The following is a 15190-nucleotide window of genomic DNA, read 5'->3' as shown; positions in this document are numbered from 1 at the left end:
ACCCCTACATGTGCATTTCAGGCCAGCCATGTACTTGAAGGGGGTTTTATGGCCCCAAACTTCCCAGCGCCCCTCAGTTTGCATCCTTCGCCCTCTCCAGCCGATAAGGCTGTGGCTTTGTGTTCGGGTCTGGCTGATCAGGAGCCCTCAGGAGAAAAGAGCCATCTTTCAAGAGCTGCCTTCCTCCAGTTTCTGCCTGCTTTTTGCTCTTCTCCAGTGCTTTCAGACAGCTGTTTCATGTATTTTGTCCACATTTCATAAAACACGAGGGTTCTGCGATTATTGGAAGTGGAAATTCTACCTGATTTTTGAATCAAAATCTTACCATCTAAAGTCGTATCATCTTGTAATTGTATCATCTATTCAAAAAGTGAACTATTAAAACACAACCAGTGGGACTTTCCTGGCAGTCTAGCGGTTAAGACTTCTCCTTCCAATGCGGGGGGTGCGGGTTCAATCCCTGGTTGGGGAGCTAAAAGCCCACATGCCTCGGAGCCAAAAAACAAAAAACAGAGACAATATTGTAAGAAATTCAACAAAGACTTTAAAAATAAATGGTCCACATCAAAAAATATTATAAAAAGCCAAAAAACCCCACAAGCAGTGAACAAAACTAAATATTAAGACCTGTAAAGGCAGACGATTCTCTGTGGTTTAAGTCAGAGGATGCCATCCAATTAAGTCAGGCGTATCACCCAGGCCCCGCCCCGCCGCACACCTTGTCCCGGGTACCCAAGCCCCGCCCCTCAGGCGCCCCGCCCTGCCCCGGCGCCCAAGCCCTGCCCCGGCCCCGCCCCGTAGCACGCAAAGCCCCCCTGCGGGGCGCGCCCGTTTCCATGGCGACACCGAGCTGAGCATCGGTAGACGGGCCACCGAGTGGCCGTGCGTCCGCAGCGGAGGCGGCTACATGAGCGCGGCGGGGGTGGCGGCCGGGCTGCGGCCCCCCAGCTCGGGGATCCCGGGCTCCCGGGGCGCGTCGCGCCCGCGCCTGCCCGCGGTCCCTCCGTACCCCGGGCAGCACGGCGCGCCGGTCGGGCTCAGCGAGGCGCAGAAGCGGGCGCTGGACCTGGAGAAGAGGCTGCAGTTCCTGCAGCAGCAGCACTCGGAGACGCTGGTCAAGCTCCACGAGGAGATCGAGCACCTGAAGCGGGAAAACAAGGGTGAGGCGGGCGGCGCCGCGGGCGTTGCCTCAGACGGCGCCCAGACGGCGCACGAAGGCTGAGGGAGGACGCAGGGCCGCAAGTCCCACCCCGGCCACTCGGGGCTCGGCTCCCCGCCCCAGCACCAAAGCCAACTGCGGGGGGCGGGTCTGGCTGCGCCATTCCCGAAGGTAACCCGGCCCGCCTCTCCTCTCCAGGCAGGGTCAGGCGGCCTCCTTTGAAAAACTTTTGTAGAAGTGAAACACACCCCCACATTACGCGTATCTAGCTTAATGAATTTTCACAAACTAAGCACACCCAGATCCGGGGCCCCAGAACGATCCCTGACACCTGGGTCATCCTGACTCGCCTCTGTCGCCCTGGAGCCCAGGCCCCGCATGGCAGAGACTGCTCTGTAGACGTCACCGATGGAGGAATGGGTTCCTGGAGAGACTCTCACACAGGGGCTCTGGCTCAGGGAGCAGCCAGAGGCATCACCGACCCGAGGGTGCCAAGGCAAAGGCTTGGTCCATGGAGCAGGGTCTCTCAGGGGCTCAGCAAGGAGAAGTGGGCAGGGAAAGCAAAGCTTCTTTTCTCAGAGTAGCCATGAGGAGGGCCCGTGCTTGTCTTCAGATCTTCACTACAAGCTAATCATGAATCAGAAGCCGCAGAGGAAAGGTAAGACAGGCCCACAGGTGCCTGATGGGAAGCTACTGCCCTCAAGAGCAGGCCCCCCAGACGGCCTATGCCCACGCGAATTATCCAAGTGGGGAGGGGGCGTGGGCAGCCAGACCGCTCCCAGCCATGGTCTGGGTGACTTCATGCACCCAAGCACAGCAAGTGCCACTCTTGGGGACCCCAAAGCCTGAGTTCTGTGCAGCAGGGGCAGTGGACAGAGCAGCTGGGGGGCAGGGGGCTGCCCAGGTTCACCCCTCCCCAGCCCTGGCCTCACTATCCTGGTGAGCTTTCACTTGGACTGCTGCCCCAGGCTTCCCCAGCACAGCCCCAGCCCCAACCCCTGGTCCCTTTGGCCTTGGGGCAGGAAGCTCTGGGCACACTCCTTCCAGGGTCCTCCCTATCATCTCCACAGCAACCATGGGGGCATGTCATCACCTGTGGCCCACTCACCTTGCCTGTCCCCTAGCCCAGCCTGGGAACAACCAGGTCGAGTCTTGGGCTCCCCTCCCCTCTTACTTTTGGGACCAGGTCTGACATCGGGAGGTGGTCTGAGTGGTGAGTGGTGCCCTCCTGGAATGCCCCAGTCTGGGGTGTGCCCAGGGCTCTCTTCCTGGGAGATACGCAGAGGATGGGGTGGTGAGGGCCCTTCTCCAGTGGGGTGGCACAGCTCCAGCCAGCTGATGTGGGCACGTAGTGTCAGGGGTCCCCTGATGGGACCTCGAGAGAGGGCGTGCTCCCATTCAGGTCCCACTGCTTCTTCCGTCCCCAGCCCCATGGCCCTGGCTCCCTCTGGCACTGGCGGTGTCTGGGGCTGCCTCACCAGAGTGTGGGGGAGGGCTGGGACCTGCAGAGCCAGGAGGCGGGCACAGGTGGGCCTGGCCCTTCAGCCACAGCAGCCGTGCAGAAGCGCTGAGACCTGCAGGGATGGGAGCCTCGTTGCTGCCACCTTCTGCTGACCCCAAGCAGCCCCCACAGGCAGCATCTCCAGTTCCAGCTTTCAGTCCAACAAGTCCATCTCGAATACAGTGGTGTCAGGTGAGCACACCAGCACCTCTGTGCTCAGGGTGGGGGAAGAGCAGGTACAGACCTCAGGGCCCCCGGGCCTGAAACGGCAAGTGGGGTGCTGAGCCGAATGCTGAAAGCCCACGGTGGTCCTCCGTGGGGCAGACCTCGGGGGAGCGCCTCTGCCAGTCCCCATGGGCTTGGGGGTTAAGGGGTAGCTGAGGGACCAAGGAGGGTCCCCAGGTGCCCTGTGAGCTGAAACCTCCAGGAGGGAGCTGAGGCCAGGGGACAGGTTAGTGGGTCGGCTGGAGGGAGGCCTGAGGACAGGCCACAAAAGCAGGACAGGCTTGGCTGCCAAGGCAAGATGGTCAGTGTGGGGCATGAGTCAGGCAGAGCGTGTGACAGAGGAGCCCCGAGTGGTCTTCATTGCTGCTCACTGTGTCCCTCAGAGCAGACAGGACGTGGGTGGGCTGGCCCTCCTACAGAGGCTGGATTTGTGGCATTTTTGCTGAGTGAGGGGCCTCATCCCGGGAGAGCAGACCTGCACAGGCTGGGCCACCCAGACCTTTCCTTCCTTTTCATTTTGCCCGAAATGGGGTTCAAAGTCAGGGAACAGCTGCTGGCTACCCCACCCCGGCCTTTACCGAGGCCCGTGAGGAGACTGCCCCACGGGGTGTGTGGGGCTCTCCGCACTTCAGCTGCTCGGGGAGCCACCTCCACCACTGCGTCCGCTTCAGAGCATTCAGGCACCCACACGCTTCACCCTACTCCCGCATCTGTGCCTCCCAGCGGCCCTCAGAGGGAGGCCATTACCATCTCCCCTTTACAAAGAGGAAACTGATGCAGGGGTGGGGCCCCTTGGGTGCATACAGCTGACTGATGCCCAGTGACTGGCCCTGTCTGAGTCTGACCCTCAGCCAACTCGCAAGGCAAGGCCAGGTCCCAGCGCACCTCCTCTAAGAAGCAAGACTCGAAAGCTGACGTTCCCCAGAAGTTGGACCTGGAGGAGGAGCCATTGGTTGCTGCCCTGCTTCACAGCAGCAGGGTGGACAAAGCCCTCGGGGCACAGGGGCTGGCCAAGTAAGGCTCCGTGAGCCCCACGGGACAGGGTTGCATTCAGCAGGTTCACAGCCTGGAACCAGCCAATTGCTTTGCCCTTCCAAACGGGCAGGTCTTCAGAGGGAAGCAAGCTCGTGAAAGCCGGGCTTGCCCATCTGGTGGACCCTGCCTTCTCCTCTCCCCTGGGGGTCCTGCACGGTCCCTGTGCTGACCTGAGCCCGCAAGAGGGGCCAGCAGCAGCCCCTAAAGCATTCTCTCAAAGCACAGAAACAAAGTAACTTGGCCTCCACATTAGCTTGCTTTTTGCCAAGAGAACCCTGAGTCAGGTTTGGGCTCCACCCTGGGAGCTGTGCTGGCCTCTGGAAGGCACAGGGCCAGCAGACCAGAGCAGGACCAGTCCCTGGTGACACCCGAGTTCCTGGGACTTCCTGGGAAGCAGCAGTGAGCCTGGACTTTGCATCCGAAGAAGGGACCCTGTTGTCCCCTGGGTAGTGCCACCAGCAGGCCAGGCTCCTGCTTCTCTGCAGTCTTTAGGCTCCCCCCTCCACCAGCACCCTGGGTTTGTGGTCAGGACTGAGGGCAGCCAGGCAGCTCAAACCACATCTGACTCTTCAGTGTACCTTGAGGGGGGAGGAAGTGATGGGCCCGGGTCATAGCCAGCCCCAGAGACCCACCCCCGCCACCTGGTGCCTGGAGCACCCTGGTAGGCGGAAGGGAGCCAGGGCCCCAGGAGGCCGTGGAGATGACCCTCTTACTCACGCTGGAGCAGGTGCTGCCCCGAGAGGGGGTGTGAGAGATCACCTCCGGTAGGCCGCCTCTGGTCTGCTCTAATGGCTGTTTCAGAGACAAAGTGGAGAGCTCTAATCCAGCAGCCACCTCGGTGGCCGGCAGCCTGCACAAGGGCAAGCAGGTGCCAGGGGTGCCCCCCGCGATGAGACTGCCCCTGCACCTGTGCAAGCCCGCCACACTCCAGCAGTGCGAAGTGGTCATCCGCCAGCTGTGGAATGCCAACCTCCTGCAGGCCCAAGAGGTGAGGCTCGGCTGCAGGGTGCCCCGGGGCCCCCGCAGCCCCACCCACCGTGCCTCTTCTCCCTGCCTTCCAGCTGCAACACCTCAAGTCCCTCCTAGAAAGGAGCCAGAGACACAGGGCTGCCCTCGAGGAGGCCAGGCCCGGTTCTCCCAAGTAAGTGCCCCATGCGGCCCACTGGGTCACAACGGGGCCTGCTTGTCTGGGGCTCACGGCTGACTCGTCCCTCCCCAGGGACCAGGAGGCTCTGCACCCGGGGGCCATGCTGCTCCCCAAGGTCGCCACCAGGGGCGTCTCTAAGAAATGGTGAGTCTTACTGGCACAGGAGGTAGGCAGCCTCTGAGCCCAGGGGTCACAGGGCCGGGGAGGGCGTCCGCAGTGACCCCCCCACCCCCGTCCCCCAGCCTGATCCTGAGCCGGGCGCCCATGGCGGAGTGCGCCATCCTGCCCGCACTGAAGCGGAGCCTCAAGAGCAACTTTGCCGAGCGGCAGAGACGGCTGCAGGCAGTGCAGAGCCGGTGGCTGCACTACTCGGTGCTCTGAGTGCCAGACCCATGACCACTCACCCTCAGGTAGCACTTCCAAAGAATCCCAGTACGTTTACGCCAGCCTAACTTCCAGACCAGCCAAACCCACGGCAGATAAAGTACGTGGTTTCAGGGCTGAAGAACTGTTTATTTCTTTGCTTGGTATTTCTGCACTTACACACACGTGTGCATTATGAAATAAGCATGAGCCTACCTGTCGAAGACTGGAAATAAAGCTCGTTTCTCCCTGTTGTGAGTCTTGTTCCTCACTGGCCATCAGGCACTGCTGCCCTGAGCGCCCCTAGCTCTGCTCCCTGCCATGGGCAGGGCCTGCTGGGCAGTCACCCTGCTTGCTAGGGCCTTGCGGCTGCCCTGTAAGAAAACAAGCTCCGGGACAGCCTGCACACTCTTCCTGGAGTGCAGGGGGCTGCCTTCCCGGCATGTAGGCAAGACACTGTCCTGTGTCCACTGACGAACACAGCTAGTGAGCGGCCCCACCCAGCCTGCCTTCCTCCATGGACGGCTAGAGCCATGGCCACGGGAGAAGGTCCTCTCCTGTACACTGGGCCCCACCCTGCAATGGCCTCACACCACCCCCTCAATCGCCAGAACAGCAGCTTCAGCGCAGACCCTTGCCTGGCAGGACAGTCCTCCTGGCCCAACCGGCCATGTCCTCAGTGCCGATCTCTGCCGCTTCTGCTTTGGGCAGCAGGGAACCTGGGGGTGAACCAGGACAGGCACGTCTGGGCATCGGTGGCCATCCCCGAGGTGGGGGACCTGGCTCAGCCCTGACAGTGCCCTTCACTGGATGGAGGGCCCCTGACTTGCAGAGAGGGGGGACACAGTGACAAATTCATGACAAACACAGGAATAATAAATTTATTATAAGAACCACAGAAGACACGGTAATGCACATACAAAAGGGGGGAACCTCTCATCGCCAGAGGGCCGGCTGGCACCCCGTCAGGAGCCCTCAACTGTCTGGAGGGTTCTTAAGACGCTGGGTCCCAAGGACAACATCCTAACCCGAGTGGGCCTAAGTGCCTAACCAGTGGGCACGGCGCCAGGAACAAGATCCACCCAGACACCCCTGCTCCCGGGTGCCTCCACAGTGCTGAGCGGACTCCCAGGGCTAGAATGAGAAGGATCATGAGGTATGAGGCCCGGCCGGTGGCCGGGGACCCACAGCCACAAACAGACCTTCCCTCGAGCTGCAGTCAGCGCCCCCGGATCCTGGAGCTTCCCTGTGGCGTGCCCCACATGCCAACGGTGGCACGATCTCAACCCAAAACCGTGATCAAGGAATTCTGCATGTTTTAAGGGTTTCCTATGTCCTGCACGTTCCCCTGTGGAAACGGTAGAAGAGCTTTCTGGCGCACACACAAGAGGCTCACACAGGACCCTGAGTTCCCGAGGAAGGACACGGGCCCTGCAGAGGCTGCGGGGATAGTAGCCTGAGGAGCACAGGGCCGGGGGCATGCCTGGCTCCTGGAGGAAGCAGCCAGCTGCCTGTCCCAGTCCTGTCCAAGTGTGGGAAATGTTTGGCAGGTCCCCAAGGCAGAAGATAAAAGCAGGAAAGTTAACCTAAGCCCAAGCTCTCTAAGGAAGCCAGCATCTAGAAATGTCCGACACGGGGCCCCGACGAGGCTGCCGGCTGCCCCACGGTCCCTGGAGGGCAGGCAGCCGGAGATGCAGTGGCGGTGGCGGCTAGGCGGCTGAGAGGCAGGCCTGGTGGATGCTCTGGGCCCAGGTGTTGAGCAGGGCCGTGACCGAGTGCTTGTCAGGGAGCTGCAGCAGCCGCGAGGTCATGCACCGGTGCACCGACTGCAGGAAAGGGTTGGCGTCTGCAGCAGAGCGGCCGGCCATGAGCGCTGTGTTCTCTGCCAGGACCCTGGCCCGCCCCACCCAGCCCAGGGACCAGGGGTGCCAGCTCCGCGTGCCAGTGGAGAGCTGGAACAAAATGGTCTGGAGCCTCAGGGCGGCCTCAGGGCCCTTGTCCTGGTCCTCTACATGCCAGCTCTGAGCCTCGGGGGGACTGTCTCCCATCACCGAGGTTCTCTCTGGGCCTGTCACCCAGATGGGTTCCCATGAGCCCAAGCTCCCATGTGTGCCCCCCGGTCAGCCTTGAGAAGGCCCACAGGAGCCACTGGGCCTGCTCACCCCTCATCCCCGGAACATGGCTGCCCCAGAGCTGCAGGGACACCATGGGGTCAGAGACACTTCTCTTTCCATGTGACTGAGGGGCAATCTGCTCCTGCCCACCAAGGAGGAAGGGGAAGAGGGGGCCTCAGCAGGGCAGGGGCACGTGGAGGAAAGCCTTGTGGCCCGTCCTCTCAGTCACCCACCGTACTGCCACTGCCGGTCGATCCACAGTGGGCTCTGGGCAGGGTAGTCGGCAGGCACGCTGAGCTCCAGCGGTGGCACGCTGGGGAGGTCCTTGTCATCTGCAACACACAAGGCCGCACCTGTGACCAGGCTTGCCCCTCCTCATAGCCCTGCTCCCCAACAGCACCCTCCAGGCCCCAGAGGTTCTGGTGAGGCTGCTGCAGAGCCGAGGCCCCTGACTCCCGAGCTTCTCCATCTCCCCAGGGCCTCAGGTGAGCAGAGTCGCAGCTGGACAGGAGGGAGGGGGCTTCCCTGCACGTGGGAGAGAGGTGAGAGTGTGCAGGCTCAGGGCCCAGCCCCCAGTGCGAGTCCTGGGCCAGGAGCGTGTGGGGACCAAGGAGGACAGCGGGCAGGCTCCAGAGAGGGCCCGGGGCTTGGGGATGAGCAGGTGGTCCTGGGCAGTGGCAGAGCCTGAGGCTGCCAGTCACGGTTCATTCTTGATCCACCCCACCCCCGGCACTCACCCAGCTTGCATATCAGGTGGACGGTGCCGTTGTTACTGCAGTGAGAAGGGTCCAAGTTCACCAGGAACTTGGGGTCTAGCCGGGCCACCTCCCCCTGGAGCACATTGGGGATGCTCTGCCGTTCGTCCTCTTCAAACCTACGCTTCCGGGTGCAAACCACCGGGGCCCTGGGGGAGGCAGCCGTGTTGACCATGCTGGCCAGGCCATGGCCCAGGACCCACCGCCCACCAAGCCCTGGGCAGTACGCACGTGATGGGGGGGCCATGTATGGCCGTCATGGCAGGCACGAACGTGCGGTACAGGGAATGGTTGAAGACAGGTGAGCGAATATTGGCCAGGACGGCATCCAGGAGTGGCTGGCACAGGTACTGCTGCTTGGTTGGCGGCACCGGGGGAGGTGGGGGCGTGGGCTGGGACAGGACAGCAGGGTCAGCAGCCCACTCTTGGGGCGGCTTTCCAGACCCCAGGTCCTCATCCTCACTCACAGCCAGACCTCCTGGCTCCCCCACCACCTCCACCCCTGCAGACAAGGATGGCTGATCCTGGACACACTCTACTCCCCCTGGGCCTGGCCTTGGGCATGAGAACCCTCACACCTGTGGGGGAAGGAAGCACCCATGGGCCCGCACCCAGAGGCTGATTTCTCCCATGTTCTCACCCCACCCACACTGCAGACCTGACCTGGAAGAGGACTCCTGAGCAGGCTCCCCAGACTGAGCAGCACGGTCCCCTGCCCACCTCTGACTGCAGGCTCCTTCTAGCTCGTGGTTCCGAGTCACTGTGGGGTGAGCCCTGACCTCCCCAGAGATGCCTGCGACCCTACCAACACCACCAGGCCGCAGCACCCCACGCACCACTGCCATGTCATTCTTGAGTTTCTCCAGGGCAATCTCACACTTCTGCAGCGTTTTCAGAGGGCACCTATAGGGGAGAAGATGTGGCTGACTCTCCACGTGGGAGGACAGGGGAGCCGGCAGCTCTCATGTTCTCATCTCAACCACTCACCGTCTGGCCTCCTCTGGATGGAGCGAGACCTGAGGCCTGGGCCACCAGAACCCTCCCCAGGAACCCCAGCCAGCCCACCCGCTGTTCCCAGACCCAGAGTCTAAGGCAAGATGGCCCCGCACCCAGGAGCTGCTGGTCCTGGCTGGCAGAACAAGGCACGCACGTGATGGATCAAGGGGAAAGACAGAGGCCAGGCCCCTGCCCCCCATCCCGATGACCCCAATGAGGGCCTGGAGGGCTGTCCACCGCCAACAGGCCCACTCCTCAGTGCCCAGCATTCTGCCCAGATGAGCAGAACAGGGAGGACGTTCTGGAAGGGGAGCCTGGCCTGAGCCAAGGCCTGGGGAGAGGGCAGGAATCCCAAGGCCAGTCCATGCACAGGAGGTGGCGCTGGCTGAGCTCTGGTGTTCAGCAGCCCCACGGCCAGTGGGCAAGGGAAAGGACATGAGTGCGTGTCCTCTGCCTTCCAAGTGCTTCTCAGACGCCGTCCCAGTTCCCTCCCACAGCCAGCGCTTTCGAGCTCAGCTGCCCCTTTTGCAGATGGGGTAACTAAGAAACAGTCACTTGCCCAAGGCCACCAGCAAATCAGGGGCAGGGCTGCAGGTCAGACTGAAGCCCATCAAGGCCAGTAGCCCAGTGAGGCAGGGCTCTGAGGGCCACAGGGTAGGCCAGCCAAGCAGCTGGGGACCCTCTGTGAGGTGTGGGCGCAGCACCACCTCCCCCCATGGGCCTAGGGGCAAAGCTCACCGCTTGGAGGGGTCTGTCAGTATGTCCAGAAGGCTCTTCATCTTACTCAGGTCCTTTTTTCTGTCTGGGGCAGAAGGAGGCACTCAGACAAGGGCCTGGGCGTCTGCAGGCCCTGCCCCCGGCCCGCCCGCCCGGCCCCCACCTTCGTTCTTGTCGATCTTGTTGATCATACGGCGCAGGGGCTCGATGTACTTGGACAGCTGCTTCAGCTTGTCCAGGTACTGCTGCTCCTCGGCCTGGCTCGAGCCCGCGGGGCTCATGACGGAGCTGGGGTTCACTGCGGGACACGGCCCAGTGAGCACGGCCCCAGCCCACGAAGGGTCGTCAGCCCCTCACCTCGCAGGGCCCCGGACTGTGCCCGCCTTGGGTCCGACTTACCAGGCGTGTTCAAAGGTCCTGGGGAGGGGACGCTGAAGTTCTGCGGGGTGCGCGCCGTCACCGGACTCTGGGAGGGCTGCGGCGAAGGGCTGGGCAGGAAGCTGCTGGGGGACGGGGCAGGGCCGGAGCTGTGCAGAGCGAAAGGGAGCGCGGCCATGAGCCTGGGCCTGCAAGCCAAGTGGGGAGGGGCACGGGCCAGGCCTACCTGACGTTGGAGTTGGGCTGTGAGCTGGGTGGGCCGGGCTGCGGGGACGGCTGGGGGGGAGGGGGCATCGACTGCGGGGTCTGCACCTGCTGGCCCGGCGACGGTGACGACAGCATGGTGAGGCCACTCTGGCTGACCTGGAGGGGGAGGGGCTCAGCCTGCTCACCCGCCCCACGCCCCCCCCCCCACTCCCCACTCACAAGCCCCTTCTCTCTCGCAGCCTCGCCATACACCCTGGTCTTTCTCTGATGCCCCGCCTCTCAAATACAAACACGGGCACACGCCCCCACCTGTGGGTGCCCACGCAAACACACAGTGACCAAGACGCTGGCAGAAGGGCCGGGCTGGGTGGCCCTCTGCTCCTGGCGGGGGCTTCTGGGCTGCGATGGGACACCCTCAGGTCCCTGCCTCGTGAGTGTGGGAGCCTGTGGGCATGGGAGGGCAGTGAGGCCTGCGCTCTATGACAGGCAGGACCGTCCCACAAACCTCAACAAGACCCCTCAGGCCACAGGCAGCCCCAGCTCTGACAGCACCAAGGTCAAGCCCAGCTGCAGGGCAGTGGGGACGCCTCCATCTTGTTCTGTGTCCCACCTGTGCCTGCCTGACGGGAGCAAAGCCTCCCCTTGTCACCCCTGCCAGCACACCTGGCCTGGGGTTCTGTGGTCTGGCAGCCGAGCAGCCTCTGTGGGACCAGCAGACCCCACTGGGAGAGGGGAGAGGGGAGCGGCTTGGCATCGTGCTCCCTTCTCTGCACGGCAGGCTCTCCCTGCAGTCCTCGTCAGGGCGGACACAGCGGGGTCCCCATCCCGCTGTCATCACTAGGACAATGCCATATTCATCCGAGAACGCAGAGGGAGGAAATCACACACCCAGGACTAAGATCGACGGTGTGTGGAAGTAACTACTTTCCACCCGAGAGGCACAAGATGCCAGTTCTGGCAGCGCGGACGGCTCGGGGAGACAGCTGCCCGCCAGCCCTGTGCCCAGCAGCCCCGGAATGAGCCCTGCAGAGCAGCCTTGCCCAGAGCCTGCGGACAGTGCACAAAGGCCCAGCCGCTTGCCACAGGGGGCCACCCCAAAGGCCCCGTCAGCTTCACTCAGAGCTTCCCCCACACCCCAGCAACCTCCTGTGCACTGAGCATCACCTCCGGAGCCTGCTTCCTGGAGCCCAGCTCACACCCCACCCTCCATTCCCAGCCTGCCCAATTCTGCAGACTGACTCTAGCCTGCCCCCCTCACTCTGCACACCGAGGCTGGACATGGCACTGGAGCAGGGCCTGCATGTGTTCACAATGTGATGATGAAACTAAATGAAAACCACCCAGCCAGGTTCTGAAAGGAGGCAGGGTGATCCATGGGAAACAAAACATCTACCCCAGGAGGATGAGCTGATCTGTGAGGCTAGGGCAGTGCTGACGTCCACGCAGTCTGCCAGGGCAGGGCTCCAAGGCAGGAGAAAGGTCTGCGGGGAGACCCCTGGCATCACAGGTATGTCCCACACTCACCAACAGGTCGCATGCAGCAGACACTGCAAGCCAGGGGTGACCCAGACAGTAGCAGATGCCAACATGACCCCAGCAATAGCTGTGGGTGCGAGGCAGCCCTCATGCAGAGCTGGGAGTGGACAGTCCTGCAGCCACACCAACAAAAGAACTTCCAGGGTGTGGGCCAGGAAGCCGTTCTCCTGTTGTCTGTCGAAACTTGAGCGCTGCCTGAAGAGCCCACCACCCACCCTGCCAGATGCTAAGTGGGATGTCAGTGCGTGGAGCACGCTTTGTGCTGGGCTCCCCTGCCTGCACCCGGGGTGTGGCTGATAGCACCCAAAGGCCACGGCTGGCCGGCACCACCCTGTACTTTGGAGTGCCCAGCTGTGAGCCCCGTGGCAGCTCAACAGTGCTCCTTCCAGAGCAAGAGAGGCCCAGAAGCACTCAGGTGGTGTGAAAGAGACGCTATTTCTTCCCAGAAGAAACAAAGTCATCAGGAATGAAAAGCTTGACTCTGATCTCTGCGGACTGTTTTTCTGGTCACAGAGCTCCCGAGGTGGAAAGCTGGTTTTCTCTTGACCACAGATCCTAACGAGACACACCAGACGTCTACAGTATTGGACGAGCCAGGCCACGACTCCTCCTCCCAACACACACCCGCCCAGGGAGGCCCCGAGCGGCCATGGTGGAGGGCCCAGTGGGAGAGGAGGGGGCGCAGGGTGTGCTCAGCCCATTCCACACACTGTTCCACACACACACATCAGGGAAGCGGGTCTGTAACGTAAGAATGACAGCTAAGCTTCCGAATGCTGGAAGAACAGGAAGCAGGAAGACCAAAGCACAGGGGCTGCTGGGAAATGGAGACGCATCCTGTCCTGGTTTTCACCTGCCATCATGGGGTGTGGCTCTCGCGCTGAGTCCTAGTCCAGCGCCCCGCTGGACAGGGATGTGACGGGGACATCTCTCTCATCTACACAAGTTAATGTCAGAGTCAGGCATACAGAACAGTGTTCACTGATTTTCCTGAAACACCCAAATCCCAAACTCCAGCCTGGGCTGTGAGCCCCACCACCCATCAGGCCCCAGCACCACCAAGCGCACAATGAGGCCCCCCTCCTCTGCTCTGAGAGGGCAGACTTGAGAGACCAGGCCTGGGGGCCGCCACCTGGGCCCCCATCCCAGCACCTCTTTCACACACACACTGGACCCCGTGTTCTGAGGTCAAATGCGTGGGCCCCGCACGTATGTGTCGACCTCCTGGTAGGTGACCAGCTGGTACGATCGAGAGCCTCAAAATGCCCCCGTGAGTCACTCTGGGAAATGTCAGCAAACGGTCCAGGACCTGCCATGCACCACGGCTAACAGCAAAAAACCAGAAGTAACCTCAGGATCCGAGAACAAGACAATAATTAAGGACAGCAGGATACGTTCATAAGAGGAACAGCACACAGCCACGGAAGGCAACACTGACCAAGGGACTCTAATTACAGGACAACCTTTTACTTCTATTGTAACGTGAAAAAGAAAGAAGCCACACACAAAATCCTAGAGAACCGGAAAGAAAAGAAGCCAAGCAGGCTCTCCCGCTTGAAATGCTTCCCTTGCTTATACTCCCCTCAACCTCTCCCACCTTCTACAGCCACCACCTGTTTTCTAGTTTTAGGGTCAGAATATCTGTAGCCTTGTCTTGTCCACTGTTGCCACCGAGGTTGCAAAAAAAAGGCTGTGAATCCAGAGATTCTCCCTCAGGGGTCTCCTTGCACCCTGGGAACCCCACTGCTGCTAGATCCACACAGTAAGGCAGCCAACTGGCCCCCAGGGACCTGCACGAGCACCCCACACATACCTGCGCCAGACCTGGGAACCCACAGTGCGGCCCCGCAGGCAGGGTGAGGCCTCATTTCCACTCTGCCCAAGGCTGGCCTCTCACTCAGGATGGGGTGGACACCCCTCCCATAAACCCTGAAGGTACATCCTCAGAAAACCAAACCCGCTCGCAGGTATGAGTGGTGGCGCCTCCTCTCCACCCAGCTACCCGAGTCCCCACCTGGGGAGAAGAGCCCACGCCTGCCTCAGCCCTGCCGGCTGTCAGCCCTCCGTGCTCCACGAGGGGGCAGAAGGTTACAAATCAAGGTTACCCTCAAGGTGATCAAGCCCACGGCCAAGCCCCACGCGGGCTGGACTGGGACCTCCAGCAGAAGCAAAGGCATTTGACTACCAGGAAGGGAAGCACAGCCAAGGGGTTGGCATGGGGAATGGAGCGCATCCCCCTCGGCCACTGCAGGAGAATGATGGGCGCCCAGGAAGCTGCAGGGAGTCCACCTACCCAAGCGAGAAGCCTACGAACCAGCAGGTGGGGCCTGGACCATTGGAAGACGGCAACTCTTCGGCTGCTCGCTTCCCAAACACCAAGAACTGGGGTGAAAAGGGAAGTTCTGCTTCAGGATGGAAGCTGCCAGGTCAGAGGGCCAAGCCTCCCACTCTCCTACCAGACCTGAGAGGCAGCAAGGGCAGCGGCTTCCACCGGCTGGGCGGTCACTCCATGCCGCTGCTGCCATCCCAACTCTGACCACACTCTGCACAGGACACCGAGAGCAGAGAGCCCCAGGAGGCCTGGGGACAAGGCTGGGACACACAGGGTGGTGGCAGAGGACGCCAACATTGTCATACAAGGCCTCCAGCCCTGCCCCAGCTACAGACATGATGTCCGTGGTTTGTTGCACATAATACCACAGGTGGGCAAGCTGGTGATGTGGCGCAGTGACCAAGAGCTACCTCCAAACGCCACAGTTCCCCTCAGCGGTGTGTTTCCCACGGACTCCAGCCATGTGGCGGGGACCAGGAAGGACCATTTCTGAGCCTCCCGCCAATGCTAAGGGAACACACGGCATCCCAGCAGTGCTTACCACACGGTCCAGTGCCCCAGACAGGGAGCTCAGCGGACTCGGGGAGTGAGCAGGGCAGGAGCTGGCAGGGACACTCAGCACGGCAGCCCAGTGCCGCACAGCACCGGGGTGGCCGGGTCGCCCCTGGGGTCTCACCACATCGGCTCTGTCTAAAGCCAACGCTCTTCTGAGCCAGACTATCAGT

The 15190-nt window shown here is 61.8% G+C and overlaps 3 protein-coding genes across 9 annotated transcripts in view; 1 reads left to right on the top strand and 2 right to left on the bottom strand.

Annotated features, from left to right (window-relative positions):
* THAP7 (THAP domain containing 7) overlaps window positions 1-15190 on the bottom strand; it is a 191148-nt gene that overhangs the window by 95753 nt on the left and 80205 nt on the right. The window lies entirely within an intron of this gene.
* CCDC74B (coiled-coil domain containing 74B) lies at window positions 902-5570 on the top strand. Its single transcript, XM_079942659.1, is given in 8 exon segments — window positions 902-1160; window positions 1773-1817; window positions 2793-2852; window positions 3737-3899; window positions 4722-4908; window positions 4982-5062; window positions 5066-5211; window positions 5310-5570. Coding segments are annotated over 8 exon segments (1074 nt in total). The 5' UTR covers window positions 902-907; the 3' UTR covers window positions 5449-5570.
* The window catches only part of MED15 (mediator complex subunit 15), a 61530-nt gene continuing 52585 nt past the window's right edge, over window positions 6246-15190 (bottom strand). For 6 of the 7 annotated variants that reach the window (XM_079942287.1, XM_079942291.1, XM_079942285.1 and 3 more), the window contains 9 exons: window positions 10617-10753; window positions 10412-10539; window positions 10176-10310; window positions 10034-10097; window positions 9136-9202; window positions 8531-8691; window positions 8282-8448; window positions 7778-7876; window positions 6246-7276 (listed from right to left, as the gene is read on the bottom strand). In XM_079942287.1, the coding sequence (XP_079798413.1) occupies window positions 7140-7276; window positions 7778-7876; window positions 8282-8448; window positions 8531-8691; window positions 9136-9202; window positions 10034-10097; window positions 10176-10310; window positions 10412-10539; window positions 10617-10753 (1095 nt within the window). In that variant the 3' untranslated portion in view covers window positions 6246-7139. The remainder of the gene's footprint in view (window positions 7277-7777; window positions 7877-8281; window positions 8449-8530; window positions 8692-9135; window positions 9203-10033; window positions 10098-10175; window positions 10311-10411; window positions 10540-10616; window positions 10754-15190) is intronic. The other variant, XM_079942289.1, reaches the window with a different exon arrangement.

This window comes from Stenella coeruleoalba, assembly GCF_951394435.1.
Source record: "Stenella coeruleoalba genome assembly, chromosome: 14".
NCBI classification, from domain to species: Eukaryota; Metazoa; Chordata; class Mammalia; order Artiodactyla; family Delphinidae; genus Stenella; species Stenella coeruleoalba.
Note: the sequence above shows the minus strand (reverse complement) of the source record. Positions and strands in the feature narration are given on the sequence as shown.